Consider the following 16648-nt stretch of genomic DNA (forward strand, 5'->3'; position numbering starts at 1 on the left):
TTTCAGAAAAAAAATAATAAAATAAGTAGAACGGACGAAAATACAAAATGAATATGGTAAGCGGGACGGATGAAGTTTTATTTTGGAAATAAAATCAATTTTGATCTTAATATAATTAAAATTAATTAATTTTAAAAAATTTATCAATTTTAATGACAACATAACCAATTTTAATCTATTTTAGTCTCACAGCAGAAATGTTGATGTGGACATAATAGAAGTAATGTCACATTCAATATTAGTATTATATTGGTTTACAGTAGAAAAGACAAAATTATCCCTATTAAATTATGTGTTAAAAAAATAACGACATTTGTGTAATATATTAAAAATTGTAAAGATATTAATTATAATAGATAGGTAGTACAATTACTAAATTAAAAAATAATATTTTTTTTAAACGAACAAAATAAAAAATAGTATCGTTCTTATGAAACTGATGAAGTATTAATACATTATATTTATTTTTAATAATAAAGTATTATTTGATCATTATGCATATCTATAAAATTATACTTCTTCCATCATCGATATTTATATCAATTTGTTCAGACACGAGTTTAAAAAAAAGGGTAAAAATAATAAAAAAATTTATAGTAATATATATATATTATTATTATTTTTACTATAAAAAATATTCCTTCAATCCAGTTAGAAAGTATACATATTTATATTTTGGGACGTTTATTTACAAAGTAAATATTTCATTAAATACTTCATTTTTTCCATAAATACCTCTACTTTACATCCATAATTACTTCTATACCAAAAAGTAAGGACAAAAATGTCATTACACTACTTTTAACTACCCACTATAATTATAATACTACTATTTATTAAACATTGCACCAAAAGTAATTGTATACTTTATGTGTGGATGGAGAGAGTAAATATATATATATTTTTTGTATTAAAAAAAAAAAAGCATAAATTTAATAACAGGAGAATATTAGTATATTTTACAAATATTATACGTATATTTATTAAATTAACATTCAAAATTTTTAAAAATAACGATAATAAGTCTACCACTACCTACATCTATATTATTTTATTTATTTTTTAGAATAATTATTATTTTAAAATTTTATTATTTATTTATTCATTTTTCATAAGCATGTGTAGGACGTGAAGTCAATCATTACTTATGCATTTGAATGGTTATTTTTTGAGTTATTTGAAAAAAAAAAAAATTAATGTGTGCGGCCGTGTTGGTTCTAAATGCTATATAATTTTCATTATGGTCATATCAGTGTTTTTCTTAATTTTTTTAATAATGGACTGAAATTGATTATATTGAAATCTATATTGAGATCAAAATTAATTTATTTTAATTATATTGAAAATAAAAATAAATTTTTTTTATTATTTTTTATACGATTTTAAATATTTTATTATCTTAAAAAAATCAAATATTCAATATAATATATTTTTTATATCACTAATACAATTCTTTATACTTCAGATCAAAAAAAATTATTTAATCAAAATACTAAACAAACAAATCCTATATTTGAATAAAATATATAGATATGATCAGTTTTTAGAGAATACAAATATTTGTCTATTGAAAAGATATAAAAATAAAAATAGTATTGACTCGATCTATTTATTAAATATATTTAAAATTAATAAATTTACTCAAAATAAATAAAAATGTATAAACTAATATGATAGCACGCTGAAATAAAATACGTATCAATTATTATGAAATTGAATTATTATTATTTAAGTTTATTTTTATTGATTTTTTCTTTGAACAAAATTTGAATACAATATTTTTGCGGACCAACTATAGGATTGCTAATTTGATTCAATCATCGTATAGATAATAAGACGTATAATATATATTTGAAAATATATGATAATACAATGAGTAGGTTTATTTTGTGAAATAATTTAAATAAATTTTTTTATATGAAATATAAAGAATTATATATATAATATAAAAATAATAAATATGTATAGTATATTAATTTTCTAGAAAAAATGTATTATTATTATTATTATTATCGTTATGTTATATATGCACATATGATGTACATAGTGTCGACGTAGTGCTTTATCGATATATCATAGACAAATGTGTAGATGTTTGTTTTTGGTCAAACATGCCTATATATATATATGTATGGTGCAATGAAATAAAAGAATACCACAAGACTTGTTTCAATTACTACTATCACTTAATAGCACTTCACATCAATCATATCACTTATCTATCATACACATACATATATATATAGTTATACATCATTACATATTCACATATTACATATATATTCACGAAGGCTCTTGCTTATTTTATTTTTGGTAAGTTTTATTTTTATACTATCTATATTATTTATTTTCTAAATTATGGAAAATCTTGCAAAATTTTCTTTTAAACCCCTGCTTCTCACCGGCAATAATTTTCTGACTTGGTCCCTGGACGTAGAAATGCATCTGGTTTCTGTGGGCCTTGTTCATACAATTTCCATTGAAAATACGGCTACAAGCCAAAATCGGGCTAAGACTATTATTTTCATCCGTCACCATCTGGACATTCCTTTACAGTCCGAATATTTGACTGCGAAAGATCCACTAGATTTGTGGAATAAATTAAGGGAGAAATTTGGGTACTTGAAATATATCACTCTCCCGAAAAGCCCAGCATGATTGGCTTAACCTGCGGTTGCAGGATTTCAAAACTGTTACAGAGTACAACTCTGCTATCCATCATATTACATCTCAGTTAAAACTCTGCGGAGAAAATGTTACTGAGAATGATAAATTGGAAAAAACTCTCTCTACCTTCCATGCTTCTAATGTTGTGTTGCAACAACATTATCGTGAGAAAAACTTTCAAAAGTACTCACAGCTCATTGCATGTCTTTTATTAGCTAAGCAAAATAATGAGTTACTGATGAAAAATAATCAATCCCGGCCCACTGGTTCCAGTCCGTTCTCTGAAGCGAACGTGACATTTTCTAAACGAGGCCGAGGATATGGTAGAGGCCGTGGACGAGGTCGCAGTCGTGAGAGTCAACGCGGTCAATATATCTCTTACAATCGCCGTAGTTTTGACATTAACAGGATGCAGAGTAAACCCCAATATAGAGATATAGCCGAAAAGGCTAAACAGGGAAAGAGACAAATCGACATTTGTAATCGGTGTGGCGTTGAAGGCCATTGGGCCAATACCTGCAGAACAGCCAAACACATAGCCGATCTTTATCAAGCCTCACTGCAGAAAAAGGGGAAGGAGGTCGAGACTAATCACATTGATAACAATGACAACCCCGATGATGATCTTCTGGATTACGACACAACGCATCTTAATATAGCGGACTTTATCGTAGATCCAGCAAATCCCCAGTGACAGACATACTATGTCATTTTACATTATCCCATATTATATTTTGTAATATTTAAATTACCGCATATTACTTTTTTGTAATGCATTTTGTAATACATATTTCTTTCTTTATTAATACTGTGTTTATTTATATTTTAAGGTTAAATGAATACCAATCAAAATGATGCAAATATGTGTTTCATTGACAGTGCAACGACACATACTATATTGAAACACGAAAAATATTTCTCCCATTTGAAAAGGGAAATGATGAATGTCAATACAATAAGTGGCAGTGCAAAATTAATTGATGGCTCTGGAGAAACCATTATATTTCTCTTTGCGGGGACAAAAATTGTGATACATTATGCATTGTTGGCCACTAAAGCTCGAAAAAATTCACTGAGCTTTCATGACATTTGGAAAAATGGTTCCCACATTGAAACTATGAGTGATACCGATGGTGAATTTTTATTGATCACCAATATCATTGATAAAAAAAAAATGCATAATTGAGAGATTACCCTCACTCTCTACTGGCTTATATTATGCCAGATTAGGTGTTGTTAAAACACACCTCACAGTAGATCAAAAGATTACCTATTTTCAAATATGACATGATCGCCTTGGGCATCCTGGCAGTATAATGATGAGATGAATAATTGAGAATTCGCATGGCCATTCATTAAAAGGTCAAAAAGTGTTAAACTCAAATGAGTTAACCTATGCTGTCTGCACTCAAGGATAATTGATAACCAGACCATTACCAGCTAAAGTAGGTATTGAATCACCTACATTTTTGGAAAGAATACACGGAGATATATGTGGACCAATAGACCAACCGTGTGAGCCATTCAAATATTTTATGGTGCTTATCAATGCATCCACTAGATGGTCACATGTCTGTTTATTATCAACCCACAATATGACATTTGTGAGATTGTTTGCCCAAATTATTAAATTATAGGCACAATTCCCCGACAATCCCATTAAGACTATACGTTTGGATAATGCTGGTGAATATACATCGAATGCATTTGATGATTATTGCATGTCGATTGGAATTAATGTAGAGCACCCAGTTGCTCATGTTCACACACAAAATGGCTTGGCAAAATCACTTATTATAAGATTGTAATTGACTTCTAGACCATTCATGATGAGGTCTATGTTGCCCGTTTCAACTTTGGAGTTATGCAATCTTACATACAGGAACACTTATAAGAATGAGGCCGACAAGCTATCATAGGTATTCCCCTGTGCAATTAGTATTTGGTCACGAACCAAATATATCTCATCTACGTATTTTTGGGTGTGTTGTTTATATTCCTATTCCACCCCCCAAACGTACAAAAATGGGTCCTCAACGTAGATTGAGCATTTATGTCGGATATGAATCGCCGTCAATTATAAAATATCTTAAACCTATGACGGGTGATTTATTCACTGCAAGATTTGCAGATTGTCATTTTGATAAATCATATTTTCCGACATTAGGGGGAGACAGAATTGAACCAAAAAGGGAACCAAGAAGGGATATTAATTGGAAAAACCCATTGAATTTTTTCGATCCTCGTACAAAGCAATGTGAACTAGAAGTTCAATGCATTATACATTTGCAAAATATTGCAAATCAGTTACCAGATGCATTTAATGACTTGAGTAAAGTCACTCGATCATATATTAAAGTTGCTAATACTCCGGCTAAATTAATTGTCCCTGATGGACAAATTGCAGGTTCTAATGAATCAGCGACATGCTTGAACCGTGGTAGACCACTTGGTCCCAAAGACAAACATCCTCGAAGAAAAGAGGAATTAATGATGATAATCATGAAAATATCAGGAATGGCATTGATAAACCTCAATCCAATGAGGAAGTCAACCCTGAAATAATTGCTCCAGAAGAACATAATCTTGAAGAACATGATGAGATTATTGAAAACTCAATTAACTATGTTACTTCAAGAAAATGTTAGAACCGTAAAGAGACAATTATTATAATGCCTTCGCATACAGTTTGACACTTGATATAATGGAAGACAATGAGGATTCAGAATCAAAATAAGTTCATGAATGTCGACAAAGAAATGATTGGCCAAAATGGGAACATGCGATTCAATCAGAGCTTGACTTATTAAAAAAGATGGAGGTCTTTGGACCAATTGTTCAAACACCAAATGGTATAAAACCAGTTGGATACAAATGGGTGTTTGTACAAAAGAAAAATGAGCATAATAAAATTATGAGATAAAAGGCCCGTCTTGTAGCTCAGGGATTCTCACAAAGACCTGAAGTAGATTTTGATGTAACATACTCTCCAGTCATGGATGGAATAACATTTAGATACCTTGTGAGCCTAACAATGCGAGAAAAGCTCGATATGCGTCTTTTAGACGTAGTTATTGCATATTTTTATGACATTGGATACTGATATTTATATGAATGTTCCTGAGGGATTCAATATGCCTGAAGCATACAAATTAAACCCAAGGGAATCATATTGGTCAAATTGAAAAAGTCATTGTATGGACTTAAACAATTAAGGCGAATGTGGTATAACCGTCTCAGTGAATGTTTATTAAAAGAATGTTATACTACTAATCCAATATGTCCATGTGTCTTTATTAAGAAAAATGGATCAAATTTTGTCATTATTGCAATATATGTTGATGATCTCAATTTAATTGGAACTCCTGAAGAGATCCAAATTGCACTTGAATATCTAAAGAAAGAATTTGAGATCAAAGATTTTGAAAAGACAAAATATTGTGTGGGATTACAAGTGGATCAAATGAATAACGGAATATTTATCCATTAATCCACATATACCCAAAAGGTATTAAAGCAATTATATATGGATAAATCTCACTCTCTGAGTATACCAATGGTAGTAAGATCCCTTGATCCCAATAAAGAAAATGAAGAAATACTTGGCCCCGAGGTACCATATCTCAGCGCTATTGGCGCATTAATGTACCTTGCAAATTGTATCAGGCCAGATATATCTTTTTCAGTAAATTTACTGGCCAGATTTTGCGCATCCCCCACTAAGTGCCATTGGAATGGTATCAAACACATTTTTCGTTACCTTCAGGGGACTCATGACATCGGTTTATTTTATTCGAGTGAATCTCGAAATGAATTAATTGATTATGCTGATGCTGGTTATCTGTCTGATCCACACAAAGCAAAATCTCAATCTGGCTATTTATTTAAGTGGTGGAACCGCAATCTTTTGGAGATCTTCTAAACATACAATAACAACTACCTCTTCAAACCATGCTGAGGTTTTAGCAATTCACGAAGCCAGTCGTGAATGCGTTTGGTTGAGGTCTATGACTCACCATATTCTGAAAAATTGTGGCTTGATTTCTGATGATATATTACCTCCCACCATATTATTTAAAGATAATGCAACTTGTATAGCTTAATTAAAAGGAGAATATATTAAAGGCGATCGGACAAAGCACATATCTCCGAAGTTCTTTTTCACTAACGATCTTCAGAACAGTGGTTAAATTAATGTGTAACAAATTCGATCGTCTGAAAATTTTTCAGATTTACTTACGAATGCGCTACCAACTGCAACATTCAACAAACTAGTGCAAGGAATTGGAATGCGTCGGATGAAAGACATCAAATAAAGTCCAAAACATGGGGAGAGCAATAATACAAGAATGATGTACTTTTTTCTTTTACTATGATTTTTTCCCACAGGGTTTTTTCATAGTAAGATTTTAACGAGGCACATTCTTTATATAAAAACATCCAATGGGGAGTGTTATATATACACATATGATATACAGTGTCGACATAGTGCTTTATCAATATATCATAGACAAATGTGTGGATGTTTGTTATTGGTCAGACATGTCTATATATATGTATGTTGCGATGAAATAAAATAATACCACAAGACTTGTTTCAATTATTTTCTCTCTCGGTCAATTTACCCACTTTTTATTACTATCACTTAATAGCACTTCACATCAATCACATCACTTATCTATCATACACATACATATATATATTATTATACATCATTACATATTTACAAATTACATATATCCATACATCCACCATATACATATATATATATATCTATTTATACTTACCAATATTTATTATATAACATGTTATTGTTTTTTTTTTTTTTTACATAAAGAACATATCCAATATAGTATAATTTATATTATAACAATATATAATATAATTTCATATAACAATATGATTTCAGCACAATAAACATATTTATATGATACAATATAATAAATAATTTAATCTTTTTATGCTATATAAAGCATGCACCGTCCGCCTTAACTCTATGTGTTGACTAAATCAAATCATCACGGTTCTGATTTAATTCAATTAGCACTCTAACCGCGCCTATCTTTCAAAATGAATCAGATTAATTTAGAGTAATTTTAAAACAAAATTTAAAAAGAATAGATGGTGTGTTTGGTTTGAGTTTGTTGGGGAAGTGATTTATCGAACAAAACACATTCGAACACTTTAAAGGGCCAACTCTCGAAGCGTGGGCGGTTCACAGTTATAACTACGTTTCAACAACGAAAAACAATGCAGAACATAAAACAACAATAAGACAAAGTGTTTGTTGACCGGGTTCGATTATCAACCAATCTACATCCGGGGGATACCAATCCAGGAGGAATTCCACTAACCAGTGCTGATTAAGGACACAAACAACCACAACTCATTTAACTCTAATGCTAGTCAGGGCTAATCCAGGAAAATACCTCCTAAGGTTCTCATTGCTACAACCTCGTACTAACAACGACCACACAACAAAGAATTCCAGAGCTTGATCATTCCCTCCGGTTGGAACTCCATTAATTCCGAACACCTTCGACCTCTCCGGCGAATTTTTCTGTCAAAAACTCATTCAAAACTAAAGGGAATCGATATGGATAGATGGATAAGAGCATCACTCAATATTCTTCTCTCTAAAGTATGATCTCCAAATCACACATTACCAATCTTCAACCCTATCCGGTTGAGTAAATCACTCACATTCCTGGAATAAAAGATTTCACACTAATTTTCCTTTGCACCGTAATGGAATGAGTGAGTTTCCATATTTTGATCTTTCCTCAAATATGTCTTTTGTCTTTTGGAAAGTCTTTGTTGCAGAAATTAAGACACCATTAGTTCATATGCCAAAATAACTTAGGGAATTTCCATTCACATTCTCCCCCTTTTTGACATATGAAATCACGAAAAAAAATGCAGGAATTAACCTACTCACGCACTCAATCATCCAAGAGTGAGTTCAACTATTAAATGCCAACAAACATAAAAAGGCTACAGACAACCTTCACAATGATATGGTTGAAATCACTTCAGACTTCCAACGAAAATAGTAACAACATATAAAATCAACAATCAGCAAGGCAGATAGAATCAGAACTTGGGCAACTCCCCCTGAAAATATGATCTCCCATTTTCCTGCATTACTCCCCCTTCGTGGGAGCATTTGACAAAAAGAACAAGTACCTTCAATTTGCTGAGAAATGGTTGCAGTAGCAACTTCATCACCGTCACCAGCAACTGTTCCAACAATATCATCAAGAATTTCAGTTGCTTCACAAACAATTTCACTTGTTCCATTTTCACGAATTCCTTCTCATTTGGTCCGCTGAAAAATACTTGCAGCAGCAACATCAACATCAGCAGCAACACCAACATAAACAACAAAAGCAACTCCGGTTGATTCGACATCAGATTTGTTGTAGCAGCAACTTCGCAGCATCAACAATGATATGTGTAACAACACAAGGCCTAGAAAATTTTCAAAATCCAGTGTAGGACTTAAATGTCCTCCACGTTGAATCAATCCATAACCAAAACATCAACCATAGCATCAAATCTGACTTTTGCCATTGCTCAATAAAAGTCTATTCGCAATACTTCTTCTTTTTGGATTTTTCAACAAAATCTTTTCAAATTATTTTCATTCTCCAATATTCACCAAGAATATCTCAATCAATAGAAATATATTGGAGAATTTATCAAGCACCAATGCATGAAAAATCAAGTAGGGTACGAATGCATACCCAATTGACGACCAAACTTTTCAAACTGATTTGCATCCAACTCCTTTGTAAGAATGTTTGCCTTTTGATTTTTCTTGGGCATCCATACCAATCTGACTTTAACATTTTGTCTGAGTTCTTCAGTAGGCCACTGAATATTTCTGCCATTCATAATATCCTTCGCCAATCTGAAACATTTTTCAGCTGTATGTCCAGGACATCTGCAGTATCCGCAGTCATTACGTCGTGATGACATTTGTCTAACATCCTGTGTCTTGCGATTTTCATTCCAATCTCTGTTTTTGTTCTTCTTCAAATTCTGCTTCACCATCGGAACTGATTTGTTCTCTAGAATTTCAACATCAGCAAGAAGTCCACCCCGGACAATTGTAGTAGGTTTTCTATGTGAGGACTCACAAAAACCTATTCCCTTGTGATCACCAAAAGGTTTTCCAATCGAAAGTACTTCATCCAATTTCTCCTTTCCCTTTCGAAGTCTATCATTCTCTTGCTTCAGCTGCACATTTTCAGCCTTTAATCTATCAGCTTCAGTTGATTTCTCATTAACATCCTTCTTCAAAATTTCAATTTCATCATCCAACTTTTCTTTTCCTTTCCGAAGACGATCATTCTCATCTTTTAGCCTCAGATTTTCATTCCTCAAAGCATCTGATTCAGTTGATTTAACAGCAACATCCTTCTTCAGAACTTCGATCTCATCTTCTAATTTATCATTCTGAGCTTCCAATCGATAGATGGTATCAAGTAGCTCTTTGTTCTTCACCACAAATTTCTTTTGCTCTAACACCATCTCCTCATAGGCTTCAATCAACTCATCAGCATCAAGTTCTATGGATTCCTCTGAAGCTTTATCAGTAAAACCACCATCATTTTTAATAGATTCAGATTCATCGGCCATGAAAGCAACAACTTCATCATCTTCAGCTTGTTCCTCGACACAGTTCATCATTGTCACTCCATGTTGCTTGATATGCTCTTTTCTCCCTTTTCTTCACTGTTGGACATTCAGACTTAATGTGACCGATTCCTCCACATTCATAGCAGGTAGACTCTTGAACTGATTCAGGCAACTTCTTCTTGAATCCACCATCGAACTTCTCTTTTGGCTTGCTGTAATTTAATGGTTTCTGTTCAGAGTATTTCCGTTGTGAGCTAGACGTACTCACACCCTGATAACCACCACGGTTCTGAAGCTTCCCATATTTCATCTTTGCTACACGTTTCTCACTAACCATTCTTGAAAGTTTTCGACTCAGAAATGCTATTTTCTCATCAAATTCGATCAGCTCCATGTCCTCCACACTTAAGGCCATGCTTTTTAGAGTTTCATCTTCAAGATAATTCATTTCATAGCTCACCAATGTACCATATAATTCATCCAACGTCATATTTTTCAGCTTTGGTGGTTCATCAAGCATAATCACCTTTAGCCTGAAATTTTTTGTGAGACTTTTAAGCATCTTCCTCACCAGCCTCTTTTCTTCAAAGTGCATTCCAAGAGCTTCTGCTTGATTGACAACATCCATAAAGCGATTATAGTAAACAGCGATTGTTTCGTCCTTATTCATCTTCATTCCTTCGAACAATGTCTCCACATGATCTAATTTAGATTCTCGGACTTGCGCTGAACCTTCGAATGCATTTTCCAGAATGTCCCAAGCTTCCTTGGCAATTTTTCAGTTTGATATAAGCTTCGCCTGAGTTTCATCCACAGCATTAAAAATCGAAAATAGGGCCTTCGAGTTTGCTATTCCAGCAGCTTTTTCATTCAACGTCCATTCTTTCTTCGGTTTCTTCACAAGAGTAGTAACACCATCTTTATCTTGAATGGTTTTCATAGGATGACACCATGCACACTCAACAGCATCAGAAACGTCTTCACCTTGAAGCATCAGAAAGGCTTCCATTTTGTTCTTCCAACTTTGGTAATTTGTCCCATCGAACAATGGAGGTCATGATGTTAAACGTCCTTCCTTACTCATGTCTGCAACTGTGACCAGATCTACTCAATGAATTAGAGAACACTGCTCTGATACCAGATGTTGGGGAAGTGATTTATCGAACAAAACACATTCGAACGCTTTAAAGGGCCAACACCCGAAGCGTGGGCGGTTCACAGTTATAAGTACGTTTCAACAACGAAAAACAATGCAGAACATAAAACAACAATAAGACAAGGTGTTTGTTGACCCGGTTCGATTATCAACCAATCTACATCCGGAGGATACCAATCGAGGAGGAATTCCACTAACCAGTGCTGATTAAGGACATAAACAACCACAACTCATTTAACTCTAATGCTAGTCATGGCTAACCCAGGAAAATACCTCCTAAGGTTCTCGTTGCTACAACCTCGTACTAACAACGACCACACAGCAGAGAATTCCAGAGCTTGATCATTCCCTCCGGTTGGAACTCCATTAATTCTGAACACCTTCGACCTCTCCGACGAATTTTTCTGTCAAAAACTCATTCAAAACTAAAGGGAATCGATATGGATAGATGGATAAGAGCATCACTCAATATTCTTCTCTCTAAAGTATGATATCCAAATCACACATTACCAATCTTCAACCCTATCCGGTTGAGTAAATCACTCACATTCCTGGAATAAAAGATTCCACACTAATTTTCCTTTGCACCGTAATAGAAGGAGTGAGTTTCCATATTTTGATCTTTCCTCAAATATGTCTTTTGTCGTTTGGAAAGTCTTTGCTGCAGAAATTAAGACACCATTAGTTCATATGCCAAAATAACTTAGGGAATTTCCATTCACAGAGTTTCAAATCCAAATAATGTTACTCAATTCATATGGTTCTTGATAACAATATATTGTATTACCCTTCTCACAAGATAAATATCAAAATATTATTCGGACAATAATTCAAATAAAAAAATTCAACTGAAATCAAAACCGAACATTTGTCTCTTTTAAAAATAGTAGTCATGTGCCCGTGCTAAAGCATAGTACCGTTTAATAAAAAATTAGGACAAAAAATAAATATTTGTTTCAATATATCAAACTATATTAATTGTAATCTCAATATAAAAAATTAATTTTAGTCTTATTATAATTAATTTTAATGAGTTTTAGTCCTACCGTTAAAAAATCAATAAAAATTGTTAATGTAAATATAACAAGTCTGACATAGCCATCCAACATTGACATATTCTTATAAACACAACCGTGTTAGTTATAAGAAAGTAATATCTTATCCGTCAAGGCCGAGAAACAGAGGATGAAGGAGGAGGAAAATATAGAGTGAAAGAAAAGATAAAAGACCGACTACTAGTGGGCAGCACGGGAAAATTGCAAAAATTATCCTCAGCGTATACCCAATTATTATTTTGTATTTATTTATCTCGTTGGTTAAATATATCTTATACATTTGCAAAAGTTATCATTTTGTCATTTGGCTTCGCGTAGGACAACTGTTTTGTAAACATCACATGCAGCCAGAGGACATAAATAACGACTTTTGCAAATGTGTAGAATATATTTTGTCAACAAAATAAATAATGATAAAAGTGATAATTAAATATACTTGAAGGATTTTTTTTTGCAATTTTCTCGTGTGCGGCATTGAGGATGTGAAATTACTAGGGCATTTTTTTTTAATTAATGTGTTTGTTTTGGATGTTTTAATTTTATTTGTCGGATAATTTGTTTTAAATACCCATCTCTGTTTTAATTTTAAATTCAGTCTCCACCTATATCTTGTGCACACTGCACTTTCTAATTTTAAATTTTATTTGTGATTAACTCCCTACCCCTCTCCTCTTTCCAATATTGCCCTCGTTTGAAACCAAAATCAATCTTGTCTAAAATTTTATGTGTTCGTTTTTTTTGTGTGAGAGTAATGAGAAGACAATTTGAATCTAAATCCCAAGCGCAAGAGAGAAATGGGTAAGGTGATGAAGGTTCGATTCTAAACTGCGATGTTCTTTCTGAAACCGAAATCAATTCTGCTTGCAATTATGTGTTCGGGTTTTTATGTGCGAGAGTAATGAGAAGGCAAACTGAATCCAAATTCCAAACGCGAGAAAAAAATAGGTAAGGCAATTAAGGTTCGATTCTAGACTGCGATGCTTTTTAGATACGATAATTTTGTGTGTTGACTACGGTGGTGTTGTTAGGGCTCGCGGAAGATGATCATTCTTTGCCAAATACCGATTCTGCCCACAATTAGTTGAAAACGAATACCGGAACTCAGGTATGATTGATCATTTTCACCATTATTCGATATTGTAAGTAACTGTATTCTTGAAAATAATTTTTGTAGTTGACAAATGTTCTTGTTTAATTTTTGGAGATATTTTTTTTTTTTAATTTTTTTGGTATAGACAAAATGGTGAGGTTTCTAGCAGTAAGACATTTTGATAGAATGATATGTATATGAAAAACTTTATGGGGGTTGTTGCGATTTCAGACTAGTTTGCGTGGACATTTTCACGGAAAATATTTTTTTGTTGTAATATACCTATATTTATTAACCATATACTCACATTGTCTGATACCATACATTGTATTTGTTTTTAAAATACCCTGATTTTGTTGATATATACTATAACTACTAACTTATGAGCTTTCGAATTTATTTCATGTGCTTATATATTGGATAATGTTAAAATCTTGTTGTTTTCAGCAGTGTTTTCCAAAAATGATAAAAATTTGGGAATGGTTTTTTGGAGATTAAAATATGTTCTTCACACTGATGGTCATGAAAATAATATATTTTTGTAGACACTCGCGATTTTTAAAATCCATCTCCGTTGTATTTTTCGGAGCTCACCACGCATACTATCTTTGATCCTAGTGGACAATTTTCGCATTCAGGTATGTATAGAATATATATGTCATCAATTATGATATATACAACAAAGTAATTATATTTTGTGTAGGTAATGCAAAGATATTCGATGTACAACAAGAAACGATAGACGTCTGTTTTTAAAAAAATCGGTTAAACCCCGCTGTGGAAGGATTTTGAGCAACATATAACGTCTATTGTGAAGGCCATATCATTTGCCCAAAACTTCATTGCATAATTGCAGCCTATGTATTGGATGAATGTCCCACCAAGGGACTCGTAGGATGATAATAAATAACAATCTAGCCGAGTCGTGAAATAGTTGGATGCGCTCAGTAAGGTCATTATATTTTGTCTAATCATTCTGACTAAAGAAAAGACGTTTTGAATCACGTCAATTGAAACAAATCGAAAAAATATGGTCGTTGTGGTTGTCTAGGACACAACCGACAAAGTTACAAAGAGACTTTATCGTATGTATTTCTGGTTTGTCATCTCGTAGCTAGAATTTCCTTTTATTTTTGGAAAATTTTACATTAAACGTAAATCTGTGTACGAGACCACTATTGAATGATTTGAAAATTAATCATATTCCCTTGTATATTACTGGGTGTACACAACTGTCATGTTGGGGTACATATCATTCAAAACTAATTCTTTTATACCATGTGAATTGTACATAAACTAATAAATGTATGTGAATTCACAATGAAAGTACGTTACATATTATTATAGTTATATAAAATATGAATATGAGTAATATGTATTAATAACGATGATACATTGTATATGATATTTTTTTATTAAATTCTACGTAATACTTGAAGTCCTTTATGTTCCCTAAGTACTCATTATAGTATAACATGGTCTATTGTGTACCCTAATCGTTATCTGAGATCACATTAACATATATCATATTTATCTATGCAGGTATTTAATTTTTACAACGAAGTAATTATAGTGAAAATATGAGTATATTGTGACGTTTTATAGAGTATATTCATTAATACCAGAGATATACATATCCAATCAAGAGAGTACATCTTGTGTATGCAAGTATTCATATTCTTATATATGTATAATTACTGTAAACATAAGTATTTAATTATTTATCCAAAATTTGTTATTGATTGGTGTTGGATCAAATAGCTAGAGTTGATTATATCACACTCACTTTATATGACCAATGAGATTACTTATTTATATATTGAAGGGTGGGTGAGAATGTCACTTAGAAGATATATGCCATAACATATCATGTGATGAACCGTAGTAATAAATATTTTTAAGTTAGTGCATAACTGATGATGTATGATGTTTTATGTATTGTTATTGTTTGTGTAAGTATTTTTTAGAGTATAAAAAATATCCCAACAAGAATACAAAATAAAAGGTATGGGAAGTAAATATTAAACATGAGACATACCCACAATGTATGTAATATATTAGTCATTGATATGTACATAGAACATGTCCATCAGTGCTTTCAGAATAATTTGGTGAGTAAACATCTTTTCAATATACATTAAATATATATAAATTTAGTTATAAAGTCTATTCGTCAATATGAGTATATTCAATCAATTCAGAAGTATCTAATTTAGTGAAATGAAGAAACAAAAATCATCATTGCCGATATGACTTCCACTAGGGGTTTGTTAACACTCAACCATAAAATTTTGCAAATCGAAGTATATTAACCACTTATGTGAGTACATATTTTCTTCCAATATATCTTCTCACGTGATCGAGTGTAGAATTCATGAACATAAGTATATATTAAAAATTTTGGATTACATATCATGTATACAGACATATACATTACCAGAATAAATGTATATATAGACAACATCTTAATATCATACATTAAATTAGATTCTACAGTGATCATCAAAGTATTTGACATAATATAACATCAACGGATAAAAGTACCCCAAATTTAGAACCATATGCTACAAATTCGAGCTATATCTAATTCATCCATAACAAATTACATAAAAATCGTACTAGATAGCCCCTCTGGGGCCCCATGATAAAATCTTTGCAACAATTTTTTCCATATAAACTTTGAGATCGTCGATAACATCGTTAAATAACAAATTGATACTGCTTCAGACAATATATATACCAGTCTATGGTTCCATATAGTAGCCATACAATCGAAAATCTGTTAGTTAGTTTGACATTTAAGAAAACTATACATATATATAACATAGGCTAGCACTTGTCGTATATCAAAATTCGAAAGAAAATTACATATCGTTTTGGTCTCCTCTTTAGAAATGCATCATCTACCACAATATTAGTTAGAGCATCGGTACAACTTCCACTTCGAAGGATCGCCAATAGTAGTATGTTCGTCTCTTGTTTTACCATCATCCAATTAAAACAAAGGTATATACAGAACATATAGACGTACTTCAG

At 32.1% G+C, this 16648-nt stretch overlaps 1 protein-coding gene across 1 annotated transcript; it reads left to right on the forward strand.

Annotated features, from left to right (window-relative positions):
• The first annotated feature begins 2905 nt into the window (after nucleotides 1-2905).
• Nucleotides 2906-3361, forward strand: LOC127261688 (uncharacterized). The gene has a single exon (XM_051289986.1). It carries the CDS (start codon nucleotides 2906-2908, stop codon nucleotides 3359-3361), a length of 456 nt encoding a protein of 151 aa, XP_051145943.1.
• The last annotated feature ends 13287 nt before the right edge of the window (nucleotides 3362-16648 follow it).

Source organism: Andrographis paniculata, unplaced genomic scaffold (genome assembly GCF_009805555.1).
Source record: "Andrographis paniculata isolate CXL003 unplaced genomic scaffold, ASM980555v1 Contig64END, whole genome shotgun sequence".
Lineage (NCBI taxonomy): Eukaryota > Viridiplantae > Streptophyta > Magnoliopsida > Lamiales > Acanthaceae > Andrographis > Andrographis paniculata.